General features: G+C 37.4%; 1 protein-coding gene across 3 annotated transcripts in view; it reads left to right on the top strand.

Annotated features, from left to right (window-relative positions):
• Positions 1 to 16,928, top strand: part of ECPAS (Ecm29 proteasome adaptor and scaffold) — a 70,732-nt gene that overhangs the window by 24,359 nt on the left and 29,445 nt on the right. For all 3 annotated transcript variants that reach the window (XM_044427572.1, XM_044427573.1, XM_044427574.1), the window contains 11 exons: positions 1,320 to 1,369; positions 3,837 to 3,903; positions 3,993 to 4,115; positions 4,676 to 4,779; positions 6,033 to 6,156; positions 7,882 to 7,962; positions 9,781 to 10,015; positions 12,006 to 12,097; positions 12,964 to 13,098; positions 14,818 to 14,983; positions 16,087 to 16,259. In XM_044427572.1, coding sequence (XP_044283507.1) covers positions 1,320 to 1,369; positions 3,837 to 3,903; positions 3,993 to 4,115; positions 4,676 to 4,779; positions 6,033 to 6,156; positions 7,882 to 7,962; positions 9,781 to 10,015; positions 12,006 to 12,097; positions 12,964 to 13,098; positions 14,818 to 14,983; positions 16,087 to 16,259 — 1,350 coding nt within the window. The remainder of the gene's footprint in view (positions 1 to 1,319; positions 1,370 to 3,836; positions 3,904 to 3,992; positions 4,116 to 4,675; positions 4,780 to 6,032; positions 6,157 to 7,881; positions 7,963 to 9,780; positions 10,016 to 12,005; positions 12,098 to 12,963; positions 13,099 to 14,817; positions 14,984 to 16,086; positions 16,260 to 16,928) is intronic.

Genomic DNA, 16,928 nt, shown 5'->3' with positions numbered 1-16,928 from the left:
AAATGAAATTTACCATTATTTTGTATGTATTTATTGAAACAGTGGTTTTGAAATTCTGAAGAATTCTGAAGAATAGAAACATCATCACATTCTAGATTGTTTGTTACAGTATGTGAATACATAATATATTGATAATTAGCCACACTTTAAGATAACCCACTATTCTTCAGTATTGTTGAATATTTATTATTTATTTTAAGAATTTCTATACTGCTATTCGTTAAAAATACTATGATGATTTACACAACATATTTTTGTGTAGTCTGCAGTACCACTCCATTGTTTAGTATAGTTAACTGGTGACTTTGTGTTCTAAGCTGCACTGTTGCTTATGAAGTATTTCATACAAGTGCCTGAATATATGGTGTATATGTATTATTTACTCAGAGTAAGATAATTTGACTATTAATTAGAATATACATTTATGCAGCATTGGTTTTTCACATAATGAATTGCTTATAATCCATCAATTTGTTCTGGTTTTGTTTATTTGAAACATGTATTTAATTTATTCTTGTAAGTTTTTATGCTTGTATAAAATCCCTTGGTATAAAATCCAAAATACCAAATCCTTGGTATAAAAAATTTCTACAGTGTAAAATCCTGCTTTTGAATGTTAACTTTAGCATTCTTCAAGTTTCACAATAGCAAAGTGCTGCCAGTGGAGAATTTTATGCCATATGAAATTGAGATTGTGTTCTCTTAGGATTCATTACCTCTATTAGTAAACAACTCTACAAGGAGCCCCAGGTGCATCACATTACCTTGTAGAGCCTGATTTGAATGTCTGCAGACTTCTCCCACAATAATGCAGACTTCATGACTTCAAGTCCTTTTTTCCTGCTCACCATCCCCAGTCTTTATAACATCTCGCCTGATAAAGAGATCTGAAGATCTTGAAAGTATGCAAACAGTTGTGATCTTGAGTTAGCCTAATAAATGTATTACACTGATCCAGATTATATGTGGAATTGTGCTTCTCAAGGCTGTTGCTGCATGCTTTCTGAATGTATCTGCAGTTTCACACTTTCCAAGGCTCCTTTTTCCTTCTTGATGAAAAGGTGTTAAAGTAACTTTACTGCCATATGCTGTGATATCTCTGTGTGTGGAACACAGCCCCATCAGTTTTTCTGTTTTTAAAGAGGCTTACTTTGGGAGATTATCATTGCATTTCTGGAACTTGTAGTTTTCTGAAAATGCTTTAAAGAAACAATACCAGAAGATATAAAATAAAACATAATTGTCTGCAATAAATAAGGAAACCTGAAAGTGTATTCTCTCATATGGCTCTTTTCCCTGATTTTGTTTCCTGATTCAAGGACCCCAAATTGCTGTCAATGGCTTATTCAGCTGTTGGAAAACTCTCCAGGTAAATACTTTAAAACTCATGATATGTCTAGTTGTGTTTTGTTTTGTTTTGATTTTTTGCAAAGCAACAACAATTTGTAATGGTGTGCAGTATGTGGAACCGATGTGATCATTTGGCAATTCAAGGACTTTTAAAATTAAATCTAGGGTGGGGGTATTGGAATGCTAGAGATAATCAAGGTGCATCATGTTGAAAAATTGCTTTTTCTGTGCATTCTTAAAGACTGTGCCATCTATCTTTCAAAACCAATGGAATCATACTTAATGATTTCTGGAATAAAATTCTGAAACTGTAGAATAAAAACTATTTGAAAGGCTTATCAAAATTGAATTCTCTGTACAGTTTTTTGACTTTTAGCTAACTTTGGTGGCTATTGGGGAAAATAGCCTCTTACTGGTAGAAGCAGGCAATTTAGATCTATGCTATATTTAACTCCTATGTTTCTAGCCATGCATACTGGCTATGAGGTTGAAATATGAACCAGGCTTAAATCTCATCTCTGTTGTGAATGATGCCATCAGACAGGGTAGCTTTGATTTAAATCAATTCAAATCATGATTATTTATTTATTTATGACATTTGTATGTCGTCCATTACTTGCATCTCTGGCAGCTTACAACATAGATCAGAATAAAATAGATAAATTGATTTAAACCACAAGACAGTAAGACTAGATTTAAATCATGGTTTTCTACATAGTTTGCACACATGCCTCCCTTACCCTTAAGCAGAGGAACTTAATTAAGATATTCCCAAACAGGGTCTCTTTTATGGTCTGCTGCCATTATAGGTTTTCTCCTCTAGTGAAAGAATAATATGATAAACCCCAAGCTATACACAAAAAGATCCAAAGACTTGTGGATTGTTCTGCTCAAAAGTTTTCACATTCCTTGTTACTGCTTGCCCCTCCCTCCTCACACTTAGCTTCTTATGCAGATCTTTTCCACTCTCAACAATCTTCTTCTATTCACTGAATTTTTGAAACTTAGCACTTAGGAAGCAAGGGGTTGATTCTGTGTATAGATTTGCAAAGGAATAATTGGATTAAGGTCCTTTTCTCAACTTGGTATGTTTATTCTATACATTTTTGCTGTGAAGAAGAGGCACCAAGTTCACAGTTTTGAGAACTGAAAAACCAACAATTTGTGATAACTTCTAGAAAGAAAAAAATGCCTAATATTCTTACAGAAACCTCAGTAAAAACATGTCATTATGAATGGATTAATAGAATTCATTTACCAAAAAATGTAAATATTGCATGAATATACAGCCTCATGCAACATAATTAAAAACTAAACCTTATTTTATGTTGGATAACCTTTGGACTATAATGTATCTTAAATAAAAAACTATATTCAGATAGATTTTTTTAAAAAACATATTTTATTTGAAAACATCTAATTTAAATAAAAAAGCAGGGAATATACAGCCATGAAATCTGAATATATTTTCCTGTCCAGAGTGCTGCTTGGACATCAGTGGTGTGGCTGTCAGTAGTGACAACACAGGCAAGCTTGCCAAGAGCTGCAAAGGGTTTTTTCATCCTTGCTGAGCAGCTCGCTTGCTGCTTCCCTCAACCTACAATGGGTTTGGCCTCTGAGGTTCAGATGACATAGCAACTCACTGTGGACACAACAGAACAAACAGTGCATTGTCAAGGTGGCTTTTTGCCCCAGAAAAGCCATTCTGCAGGAAGCAGTTCAGGTCCAGACAAAGGAGTAACCCACCATCTCTAGTTACCCATGATGGGGTATCATGTGATTCCATTAATTAGGTTAATCATGGATTAAACAATCCCAGAATTAATAACTAGATTAGCTGTGAGTTGTTTAACCAGCAGTTAACCTATAATGTCTGGATTTGGACATCAGAGTTTAATATTAATGTGTAAACATCACCAACAAGGCCTACTTTTGAGTAAACTCGTAGGCTAGTACTATCAGATTCCCATTTATTTAGCTGTGGCCCAGTTTTTGAGGATTTCTAGCCCCACAGAAATGTATGTTTCCATCCATTCAGGCCTTCAAAATGGGCTCTGCCAGCCTTTTTGTTCAAAGTTATCTCTTAGACAAATACTGGGCATTGCTGTTTAAATGGATTTTTTAGTGGTTGAAACTAGTTTTAAAGTTATTGTGTAGGGTTATGTCTAATGATTTTATTTGTAAACTATTGTGTTTATGGCTTTTATGCTAATATTGTTTTGGTGGATTTGAGCGATGTATGAATTTTCAGACATGGCCCTGAAAGGTGGCCTTGGAATCTCTTAAATAAGTAGATAGTGTATGCTAGTAACACTGGGCTGCTTACAGGTTGTTTGTAAAAATTACTGAGGAAATGAGGAGTTCGTTGATAATTCTAAAGCACTATACAAATATTAATACCAATATTCATTTTTGTAGAGAGAATAATTACAGTGTATATATTTTGCTTCATGCTTAAAAATGGACAAATGCATTGACTTTTATAGCCGAATACCTCAGCTGTTCACCAAGGACCTGGCATTAGTTCAACAGTTTTTTGAAGCTCTTTCTAAGGTAGGTAATTGCTATGATTTTCCTTTTTTGCCAAGCAATGGTTTGCTTAGTTGTACACGCTGGAAACTAAAGGTTCTAACTTATTTTAGGAAGACCCGGATACCAGACTTGCTATCCAGGAGGCCTTGTCCATGATGGTTGGGGCATATACTAGCTTAGAAGGAGCACCACGTACTCTTATGGAGGCACTTGTGGCATCAAACCTGATTAAGGTATGTCAAGATAATGGGAAAGAGGTAAGGTGGACTTCTGAATATCTTTTCACATCAGTTCCTTGTATATGGCAAGATTTACAGTTAGGGAGCCAATTCCTTCTGCCTCATGGAATATATTCTGCATTTTGTGGGAAGACAGTTCTGAGATTTGTTATCTCCTAAAAGCCCATTATGTGTGGACTAGTCTTATTATCTATCCCTTTAAGGTAGAAATAAGATGTGCTGTACTGTGTTGCACAGCAGAACTTTGTTCTGTGCCTTGTGGTGGTGGTCCTGCTTTCTTAATTTTATTCCTAACCAAAAGAGGGAAAGGAGTTGAAGAAATGACAGCCTGTGCTCTTCAAGTATAAGGAATATTCATTCTTGCTAATAAGTTTTAAGTGACTGTACCAGTTCAATTATACATTGACTGTTTTTTGTAATTGCATTTTTACTTCAGATGTGTATTCTGTTTGTATTTTTATATATGTACTTACATTTTAAAAATGCTTTTACATGTCCCTGAATATTTCTTCATCTATCTCATTATTTCCTTCTCCCCTTCCCCTTCTATAAAGCCCCAAGTCCAAGTACGTCAAGTGGCCGTAAAGTTTGCCAGCACTGTGTTCCCTTCAGACCACATTCCTTCAAGATACTTGCTGCTTTTAGCTGCAGGAGATCCGTAAGTTTATTGTTGGGTTTGAAGTACGGTGCAAAGACATATTAATAAAAACATTAATTCATTGATCTTGTAAGAATGGTACAAGCCAGTTTTTTTCAAAGACTATTTAACAATACTAAAGGGTACATGCAAGAATAGGAAGAAAAAAATGAATTCTTCTGATTTTACATCACCATGTTCTGAACAGTGGCACCAGTGAACTCCTTAATGCAGGGGTCTCAAACTCGTGGCCCACGGGCCAATTGCCGGGATGGACGGGGGGAGGGGCCCTGCAGCCTTCAAAGCGCCGGTGGAGCCCGGGCTGACCTCCGGATGCGCAGCGCACCACCACCGCGGTGGTGGAATACTTGATGCGGCCCAGCCTCACCCGGACTCTACTTCCAGTGGCCCCCAGGTAAGTTGAGTTTGAGACCCCTGCCTTAATGGAACAATGGCACTTAAGTACTTGTAAAATAATATGGTTTGCACTACTACTGGCATATCCAAATGAGTGTCATTTACTTGCAAATAAAATAAAGTACTTAATTACCACTTTACTGGCCAATTTCCATGATAGGCAGAGCCACCCTAAAACAAATGTCTGCTTTACAGTAAACATTTGACAGTGGGGAGGTAAAGATGAAAAATGGGAGAGGGCAGAGTAAGAAGTGATGGATGGAAGCACATGGCAGCTATCTGTAACTGCCCTTTGGCTACGTTTATTGATTGCTTGGGGCTAAATCAAGAACTTGTACTTACGGTTTTAGTGAGCTTGTCATGCATTGCCCAGTTAGAGCACGTTAAGAGTTGTAGCTTATGGTTTAACTTGCAATGGTTCAGCTAAAAAAAGCTTTGTCAGGGCAGCTTTGCCAAGACTGTGCTTTCCTTCAGATGGAATGCAGCATAGCCAGTCCTTAGCTGAAACCCTAGCCTGCTTTTTCTGGCTTATCTGGTAAATTGGAGGAGTTTTAAAAACCGCAATTCCTGGTTTGCTCGTAGCAATGAACTGGGCGTGTACTAAAATGAAACTAAATTGTGGCATACTTTTCATTTTGGTTACATAGGAAGAAGATTGGGCAGGGGGACCACGAGAACTTAGCATTCTGCATGGTTCTCATTCTTGCTAATGCACACAACACCACATTATGTTTTTATGTTATGTGCGAACTGGTTCATTAATGCAACTTTGTCCATTTAATAAATAAATTGGAGAGGATAGGAGTGATAGGTTCTGTATATTTGTTTGCAAACTTTCTTTTTTTAACTTTTGTAAGACGAGAGGAGGTCCATGGAGAGGCACAACGTGCACTAAGAACATTTCCTAGTAAAAATGAAAAAGAAAGTGCTGGTAAACAGATGCCTTCATTCCCAGAAATGGTCCAGTATATTCAAGAAAAGGTACATAATTTCATCTTATATCTCATAGATTCCTGTGGTAAAGTCTATAGATAAAGTCTTTGAGGTTCATTGACAAGGAGTGTGAATAACCTATAAATGAAAGGGCTTTTCTTGTCCATCAGCTTGCTAGTTGTCCTGTTGCTTTATCTATGCATGTCCTCCTTTTGCGAGAGCATTCAAGGCAAACATTTAATTGTTTTAGTTTATTGTGATGTTCTTATTATGGATTTCATTAATGTTTTATTATGGACTTCTCTGGGAACCATTTGCTAAAGGATGGTATACAAATTAAAATAAATGTATGCATCCAATTACGTTCTATGCTGGGGTGTGTGTGTGTGTGCGTGCACGCATGCAGCAGGTGGCTCAAAAAACGCTGTTCCTAAATGAACTGCAGAGGATGTAGGAGCAGAGAGGGCCGCAGCATGGATTTGAAAAATAGTGTTGCACGCTGGAAAGAGTAACATTTTTGCCGAGTTCTCGGGAAGAAACAATTCAGGCTGTCACCTATAACAGATTAGGATCCAATAGGGTAGGATCAGGAAGTAGAGGGCTTGGCATTTTATCTGCCCATCACCCCCGAGAGTATTGTTTGGCCCCTTCCTTGCTTGCTTGCTTAGGTGCAAAGAGAAGCATGTGGCTATGAATTGTTGATATATGTTCCTAACAGGCTGAAGAATCAGTCAGGAGTGTCTGATGGTAGTGCCTTTTACTTTTATCTTCAGAGTGTCCTTCCCACAGCACTGTTTTATGGCTAGAAGAGTAGACTATTAACCTCCATCCCCTTCATGAATTCCCTTACTTTTGGGAACCTCTGGATGAGAGCTGTTTCCATGGTAATCCCCATGGAAAGGATATGAAGTTGCTGTTAAGAATATATATTGCCCAATTTCATTACAATGTAAGATTGTATCAGGAGGAAGATGTATATGGTAATATTTTAAGTACTTCCTGATCCATAGGAGGGTGAGGTATTGGAACATGACAAGATGTGAGCAGTTCAAGCAGAGGAAGAATCTTTTTTAATTATTGTGTTCTTGTTATGTTATATTATTATTGTTGTAATTGTATTTATGGGTTTTTTCTGTCAAAAAAAATAAAAAGGGGGGACAAAAAAAGCAGAGGAAGAATCAAGAATAGCATGAGAAAGGAGTGGTGTATTCCTGCCTTTTCTACTCATTCACTGTGAAAATGGGAACTGTACTTTACAGTTATATATTGCCTTAAAGCAAATTGCTTAAGAACTGACTTGGAGTGCTCCCTGATATGGGAATCCTAGTGTCATCAATCGGAAGGCATTATGAAGCAATTCTAAATTTTTTCCTGAGACAGATTTTCTATGGTAAGGAAGAAGAGAAGGAATGAGGAAAATGCAGATGGGTTTCAAGTACAAGATAGGCCCTTTGGACTCCCTATAAAATTCCATGTATGCAGGAGGGCACTGGCAACTTAAAAGCCTAGTCTGAAAATGCACCTGGAGACAGTTTAATTAGTGGGTCTTCAAGATGTGTGAAAGGCATGCAACTCCTTTCTTGACTGGGATCATTATGAATATAGCCAATGCTTTTCTGTCTCACTAGAATACTCTGAGCACAACAGCTTCTAACAGCCTTGGGTGGTTAGAACATTTTTCATTGCACCAGAGTTAAGGTATACTTGCAGAATGGGGTTGTTGAGGGAATGCTGCCTAAACCTCTGTCAAGTATGTTGCTGTTTTTATCTTAGGCCTCTCACAGAATGAAAACTCCTGCTAAATATATGACTGGAACAACAGTCATGCCTTTCAATCCAGCTACTTTTGGAGAGGTATGTGTATCAATCTCAGCTCTTGGGGAAGTCGTAGCTGACCCAATCTTGCTAGCATCCAAACTCTATAACAGAAAATTGTGTCCTTTGTGGATCCTCTGATATAATCTTTTTTCATAGGACCCCTTCTGAAATCTAATCTTTGCATTGGAGGATGCCTTCTTCTGACTGCTTAGGTTGGTTACGAATTGAAAGAGGATCATTTTGATTATGGCTTCCCATTTGAGGAATGCCCAACAGGTGGTGCAGGCACCAATAGTTATGATCCGGTCCTCCTCTTCGGGGCATTTTTTAGATAAAGGTTTTGGTGTCTGTCTTACTTTATTTGGAACTGTTGCATTGATTTTATTGCAACTATATTATGAATTTGATTAATCCTCTTTGTTAAGTGTTAATATGTTTGGTGATTTTGTTAATCAAAATTATTAATAAAATCATCAGCTTGATTTTTGTTGTTGCATTTGTGCTTTATTTGTAAGCAAAGACTTACTGTGTATTTCAGCAGAAAAGTGGCTTTCGAAAATTCTCCTATCCGCAACATAGAAGATAATCAAAATGAAATCGCTAGGGTTCTTATTGCACTCAGTAGCTCAGTTTTGCCACTATGAACGGAATCAAAGCTTTCTCAAAGAAAAAAAGTCTCTACTTTTTCATTAAGAATATGTGTTAGATCTGAGAGCAGATACTGCAAACACTGAACGAGACCAAGACTGTGTGTGCTGCTTACTTAGAAAAGCAGTGTGCATCATGATAAGCTAAGCTTTGTTACCAAGAAAAATTGAACCCTGAACTCTGTGTCAACAATGTAAATTCATCTCTGCAAAATTTTGCTATTTTCTCTATTTTTCATATTTCTAAAGATTTTATTGATATGGTGGTATGGTATCAACTACCACACATTTCATACATATTTTAAAGCTGTCAGGTGGAATGGGCAACATGTGGCCCTGCAGCTCCCAGTGGGGTCCCTGAAAATCTAGAAAATCCCCCCATATGTTCTTGATATGTATTTTTTCAAATTAAATAGCATGTGGGAGTCTACAGAGTGCTAAAAGGGTCAAATAAGCTTGCAGACACTCTATAGCAGCTTTTGGTGTTCTGTCGTAGACAGTATTTTTTTTTAGCTCTTGCATTTCTGCTTTTGACATCATGTGGCCAGTGGCATAGAGAGTTCAGGCTGAAAATGGGATCACCAAGGAACTGAATTTTATGCCCAGTACCTTATTCTGTGCATCTGTAGGTTTTCCTCCCACTAGCTATGTGAAATTGCAGCATACACACAGCTCTGGGCACGAGCCAGTAGAAAGCACACTAAAATCCTATGTATTTAACTGAATGGTTCAACTTTGAATCCTGTTCCTAGTTATATTAGCTCTGCAGAGTGCATATTACATTTTGCGGCAATTAGTTCCAAGCACCATGTGATTTTAAATGTTATTTCTTTCTCCAGTACAAACACTGAAAAGTTTTAGTGGCAAAAGGAATTAGCTATGAACAGATAATTTGATTCAAATTTTGCCTTTGATATAAACTCAAAAGATCTTCTTAGGCAAGTCTTTCTCTTTCCTGCTCTGCCCTACATCTGCAAAATTGGGATAATTATGTTGACCAACATTGCAGGGCAGTTGTAGGAAGAGTCAAGATACAGGAAATCCTTTGAACATTCTAAAGAACTACAGAAACACATGCTAATCTTACTATATCAGCAGTTGAGACTGAGGGAATTAAGCTAAAAGGTTTCTGAGTGTTAGGATGGCTGTTCTTGCTGTCCAGTGGTCTGTTTTCTAAATTCTTATCCTTTTTTCTTTTCCTGCTTAGATAGTCCTGTACCTCCGTATGTGTCTTGCTCACAGTGCTGGTGTGGTGCCCACTTCTCAGAGCTTAGCAGATATGCAGGATCATGCCCCTGCCATTGGACGTTATATAAGGAACCTCCTGTCTGGACATGTCATAACCACCTCCTCCTCCTCTTCTTCCTCCTCGAAGGGTGGCGAAAGCAACCCTGTACAGATCTATATAAGTCTCCTTCAACAGCTGCTTTCTGGGGTTGGAGGTAAGAAACCAAGAAATAACAGTACTAAAAGAAAAAGCACTTCTTCACTTGCTCAAACTATCTCTCATGAATGAGCTCTCAGTGTGCTGGTTTAAGATGATTAATTTATTGACTGCTGTTAGATACTTCATCCTATGTGGAGTAGTTTAATTACTAAGAGCACAGAATGGTTTTGAGGTATCAGACCAAGGCTCATTAGAACTGGCGTTCTGTTTTCATTTGTCAGCCAGATGCTTCTGGGTACTCGCAAGCAGGCCCTGGCAGAAGAAGTCTTCTCCAGTTGCTTACTGCCTCTATATGTGGAAGATTCATTAAGTGTCATGCATCATAGCCATTGGTAGACCCATTCACCATGATTCTCCCACCATCCTTAAAAAAAAAACAACCCCTAGACGTCTGCATTTCTGTCCATCTTTCCTCATTGTGAAAAGCCATGTGTTCATTATGAATTTGATTTTCCTGCCTCATTTTAGATTATCCTGGCCCCAGAGTGTCTCCAGGGCATTATCTATCACTGTAAGTTACTTGATAGGAATGCCTTAGATTGGATTCAGGTTTAATCATACCTTGGGTACTCCTATTGATTTCAGTGAATCTACTCAAAGTATGACTAAATCTGGATCCAACCAAATAACTGTTGCTTGAGAAGAAATGTGGAGAGGTCTGGCAGCCAGGTACAAATACTGAAGGTTTGTTAATATCTATTCAGGAGTCAGTTGCTAATGCTGCTTTTCTATCTTGTTTCTAATGCCTCTAATCTTGTATTTCCAACTATTATAAGTAATGTCCCTTGTATTTCCACTCTTTGGCATGTGTTCCATTCCCTCCAGTATTCTAGGCTTTCCCTATCCCCTTCTTATAGCACTTCCTCTCATCACAGCGACACCGGAAGTGGCATCACTTCCAGTATCGCGGGATTTCGGCAGCTGTGCCACTCATTCTTCCATCTTTCCTGCTTTCGGGTTCTGTATGGGTGAGTCATTGAAGGTGTGGCTTCTCATCCTGTCATGCAGCTTTTGAATTATGCTCAGATTTTTGTCTACTTTTATGGGAGAGAGATAAAGATTGGGTTTGGCATTAGGCTGGGTCACTCATTTGCTACAATTTACAATATTTTAAGGAATCATCACAGTACCAGTAATTGTGCTCTGGGTGGAAATCTTTGTTGATTTAAACAATTAAAATAGCTTATTTCAAGATTGAAATTGTTTATTTCAAGACAAATTTTGAACATGACCCAATAGCATTTTCTGAACTCCAGAGGTAGGTGATCTGGTTTAACCTCCGGACTGTTTCCCCCTCTCCGCCTGTACAGAAATGAGTTTTGTATCATGAATGGTAGGATTTGGCCTGGCTTCAGTAGCTTGTTTATTGCTTAACCTCGGGTGTCTGGAGCATTCAGGAGCATCAGAAGTGACTTGACAGTGCATGTGCAGGTTTGAGTATGCTGTGCCTTTTGAAGATGATGTCATTGGACATGTCGGTAGAATTACCTAAATGTTTTTGATGCATCCTGACACATTGGTGAAGTACTATGCATGCAAGATTCTTGTTGCACCTGATCTTTCTGCAAGTCAGTATATGGAACAGTTGGTTAATTTGTGCCTTTGTGGCTGTCTCTTATTTAGTATTCTCAAAACCCTAAGTTCCCTACCCCATTTTTTAAGATTATGTTTTTAATTCACATTCAAAGACTGCAAACATGATATAAAACAGTTTTAACATGGACTTCAGTGCCATACAAGATTCTTATTTTTGCTGTATGATTTGACATATAAAATATACCTTGCCTTAGATGATCAAAACCTTAACATTGCTTTTATGTATTTGCTTGGAATACTATTGCTGAGGGTGAAAATAATTTCCTTAACAAATGCATCTGTTCGAAAGAGCTTACAAAATAACTATTTGCTTGTTTAGACTTTTGCAGTTTTAATAATCTGACCATGTGGCACATGTGCCTTTGTTTTTGTTTTAAATAACACTGTAGGTTTGCCAGTGATGTACTGCCTGTTGGAGGTTGTTTCAGTCTATCCTGAGAAACTAGCTGCAAGATTTGTAGACAAAATGGATTGGATAAAGGTATGTTAAAGAGTATTACTTTGTAACCCGCCAGGAAGCCTTATGACTAATGGGACAGGATGAAAATCAATCTATCTATCTATAAAATTTGCATGCCGTCCAATTACTAACGTCTCTGGATGGCTAACAGCATAAATAAATTGACGACCCACTCTGGTCTAATATTATGGAAGTGACATGGATTTTTTTCAGTGAACATTGCTTTTCACTCCAATAGGGCAGATGGTATGTGTCACTCAGAGAGGGAGTGTGTGTCTAAGTGGTTCCTGACATGTTAACAGTAATAAAAACATAGCCAGTGTTACTTACTTGTAGCCTGGTAATTTTAGAGGGTTTTTTTTTCTAAATTACCTAGAGATCCAATATAACAGCCAGCCATTGGAATATTGGTATGCTGTTACCTTTAATGACAAGAAAAAAATCAGCATTTTAAAGAGAAACCCTAATGAGAGTGAAAACCAAAGGGAAGGTAATGGCAGATCTGCTGTTATCTGAAAATAAGCTTCTCAGGTAAAGCTGCTTAGTTTACAACTAAAACAATGGAATAGAGGGTTTTTTCAGGGCCCAGATCTGTACTGATGAGTTGTGCTTGTTATGCCTTCCTGTCTCCAGTCAACCTGACTTTAGTACACAGGCATCGTGTTGGATCAGTGCTGCTGATTTTGTCAATTAGCCAGCAGCAGTAATGCTACTTCAGGGTTCTTTTTCCCATGCCACACTTTTCCATAGCTTACAGTTAATACTTTAAGGAATGTCCTGTTCATATGTGCCCTAAATTGGAAAGTTGGATCAACCTTTTTGTCTCTTAAGTATTAGTAAAATTTGATAGCTATTTAGCAACCTCTGTTCCCTTTAACCTTTTTCAGACCCTTATGAATACCAATAAAGAAGAAATGAGGGAGCTGGCTGCTCTGTTTTATTCAGTAGTGTTGTCAACAGTGTCAGAAAATGAATTTAAAACTTCAGTTCAGCACCTAATAAAAACAGCCAAGGATAATCATGTAAGGCAATTTTTGTTTGTATTTTGTAAAATGTCTGTTAATAAATAAGAAACATAGTAATGCTGTTGTATATCCATGTATTTTCCCCATTTAAAAAAGACTGAACTAATTGAAGAAGATGCAATTGTTTATAAATAAATAGCATAAACGATAGAAATGAATCAGGAAGCAGAAAGGTAGGTATTCGTATTTTATTACAGATACGGTAAACTTTAATATCTAGTGAACAATATATTAAATACTGTAAATTCAATATATAATACATGTAATAAACAATCATAGTAAATAATGCATCTCCCAGTCCTCCTCCAGTAAATAGCACTTCCTCTCCCGTTATGTGCAAACCATACTCTAAAGAACTACTGTATTTTTCCTTCTATAAGATGCCCCCATGGATACGATGCCCCCCACTTTTTTACCGATTTCCGAGTGAGCAAGCTGCTGCTGTGTGTGCGCGCCCAACGTGTCCCTGCATGCATGCACCCGCACCAGTCTCCCCCCCAGCACACCCACACCTGTACCTGCCTCCCCTCCGATCACACCTGCACCCGCCTCCCCCCAGAGTGTGCCCACGATCATGCCAGTCTCCCCCCAGCATGCCCGTGGTTCTTCTCTCACCCCCCCCCGTGTATAAGACACCCCTCTATTTTTATGTAAATATTTTTAAGAAAAAATGTCTTATACACAGAAAAATAAGGTATATATTAAGAATTTAGCCAATTCTTTCCTAAAATTTAATTGTACTCTTTACCCATATCTCATGCTTATGTATTTTCTTAACTTTGTCATCATGGGCCCCTGGCATATTTTCTTTCTCCATTCTATGCACATAGATAACTGATTGTTTACAGTACTTCACTATTTTTTGCACATAACAATGATTAGAGAAACTGGAGATTCTGTTACTTTAAAAAATGTATGAGTAAATACATTTTAAATATGTTTATGCTTTGTTTGTATAGGATATTTTCATAAGACTTTCTTTGTATCATTTTTTTACTTTGAGAAAGTCTGTAAATAATTAAACAGAATTGGTTTTGGGACCCATAGTTCTCTTATCCATAGATTTTTCTATAGGTTCCACTGAAACATGCTTACAATGCAATCACATACATTTCTAGTCAGAAGTGTCATTGATTTTAATGGGACTTACTCCCAGGTGAGTGATAATGCAGACTTAGACTGTCCACCTAAATAAACAAATCTTTATTCTCCCTTACTGAGAGATCAGAGTTCTTATACCATTGAAGTCAGCTTGAATATTTCCATTCCTTTCCCATCATCATCATCATCAACAACCTTTTTGTACTGCCAAATAACCACAGTGGTCATTAGAGGTGGAAATACAGTCCTTACTAAGGCTGTCATCTGATTTAAAGGAATCTTAATTGATCATTGAAATTAATTTTGATACATTTTGTTTGATTTTTAGATGAGACTTGTATAAATTATAGTAGGCATCTTCTTCGAAGAGACATTCTGCCCTGGAGAGAGTGAAGGGAAAAATTAAGCCTCTTTTAAGATTTTTGTAACTAGACCTATTAAAGTCATCAATATTTTAAAGATACATTATTGATTTAATTAGGGATGCCATTTTCATTGATTAACCAATTAAAATGGGATCCCTATTATACAGAGCTGCTTGTAATGTTCTAAATGCTACTGGGTATCACTCTGTGAATTGTGTCTCCTTTTAACATTTTCACTTTTCATCTACAGAATTTAGAGATGCAGCATGGTTCATTGTTGGCTCTAGGATTCACAGTGGGACGGTATTTATCCAAGAGAAAAACAAGGATGGTAGAACTGCATGACCTAGAAGATCCAAATACCATTGTTGTGCCAGAACAAGACCAACTGATAAAATCAACAACAGAAACTATAGGTCAGTCCATACTTTTCAGGCTTTGCTTGTGTTTTTGGTTCATTTGGTTCCATATCTGAATCTGAAAAATGAAACTTCTGTTTTGGTCTATTGTATTGCCTTCTCCGTAATTCACACTGTTGACAGTCTGGGATCTGTTCTGCAAAGACTTATTAATAGCATATGTAATTACGTAACATATTAATGTGTATCAGACCTATGAGGCTAGGTTTCACTGTTTGATGCTTTGTAATTAATTCCTATTGAAAAATTATTGTTATACAAGATACCTAAATTTTTAACAAGTGTGCTTAAAATAAAATCTTGGGAGCTGCCTGAACTTGGCACGGTGGGAGGCAGGGACAGTTGAAAAGCAACCCTGTAACTCAAGAACAAGTCATGGTTCCAGGGTGGTTTGTAAACACATCTGTCCCCCATACCTGACAGGTTTGGAGAACATGACAAACTGTATCTGGCAAGAGTAATTACGGTAATCTAGCTGGCATGTTTGCAGTAGGCAAATATACTGTTGTAACTTACTTTCCTTCTCTAATTATGCAAAACTAGTCACTATCTATAACAAGTATGTCCAACTAATTAGAAGCTATTTTGATTGGACTGTGGGAACTCTACCAAAATTTAATCAAGGGTACAGTAAGATTTGCCTTAGTCACTTTCACTAATTAGAAAATTCTTTAAATTGTAAGAAAGCACAAACTTTGGTCTAAAATCCCTTTGAGATTATGTATGTAATATATCAGCTAAGCCTTAGCATGTTGCTCCATAACTCTGAAACCTTTTTCTTTTAGGCAGCACCTACTTTATTACGAAACTTTGCCAGTTAGCTGACAGTTAATTTGTATTGCAATATATAGCTATTTTACCTTGGTTCCACTTACTCTGAATTAAGTTGGCTATTCCAACTAGCTAAAGAGACTCCCATCCCAGCATAGAATTCATCCTTTCATGTTTGTGGTATTACTTCAGGGCAATGTCATTAACTTTTTTCCTTACAGTATCTCTTGCAGAAGAATGGAATTATTACTGTATTTGGGGGATTTTAAAATAGGAATCAGTGCCTTTGAAAGAAACAAATAAAAAGTCATCCTATTTGTTTTGTCCAGGTTCTTTTTTGGATAGTACCTCACCACTTTTGGCAGTAGCTGCTTGTACAGCACTGGGAGAAATTGGCAGGAATGCCCCTCTCCCCATCCCCAATGATGGCACTGGATTTACAAAGCTCCATCTTGTTGAAAGTTTACTAGCCCGAATTCCTTCTAGCAAGGAGACCAATAAGGTAATGTTTTGCAGTGTTGTTACAGTTCATTTTAAAGCCTCTGTGTATTTAGCTTTATGCTTGCTAGACAGATAGAAACAGCATTTCTATGATTAGAAGATGGGAGCTTATAAAACCATTTTTTAAAAAGAGGAAAAAACAGTCTTGTTATTTATTTTTCATGGTCTTCGTGACTCACACATATGGTTCTGTGACTGTGCAGAACATGGTTTGAACATTCTAGAAACAAGCAGATTGTTGGCAGGAGTCCACCATCCTCCCAATATGCATGTCTAGGTGTGTATCCTGCCCTCTTGCTTAGTTCCTTTTCAATTGCTGTAGGAACATTATCTGCCTGGTCTTTAGGGTCTGCAAATCAACATGTGAGATGGAGTATCTTTTCCCTTATGTAGTTACATGTGTTAAATTCTGAAAATTTTGAAAATTATGCCTTTGAACTGTGGCATTTAGTTAAAGAGCTCTTCAGGCAATTCAAGAATGGGATTTTGAATAATAATTATCTCCTCTGAACATATATAAGGGACCACTTCTTTCTCTCTGTATTCAAATCCCTTCTCAAATTGCACTTTCCCCTGTAAAGCCTATTGAACTCTTTAGTCCACGTCCCAAAATGAAATGAAACTTGCATCATGGTAATCTAGGTTTTTTGTGGGGGGATAGGAGAAAATC

Source organism: Varanus komodoensis, unplaced genomic scaffold (genome assembly GCF_004798865.1).
Source record: "Varanus komodoensis strain SLA01 unplaced genomic scaffold, ASM479886v1 scaffold19, whole genome shotgun sequence".
NCBI classification, from domain to species: Eukaryota; Metazoa; Chordata; class Lepidosauria; order Squamata; family Varanidae; genus Varanus; species Varanus komodoensis.
The sequence above is the reverse complement of the archived record's forward strand: the minus strand, read 5'-3'. Positions and strand labels throughout refer to the sequence as shown.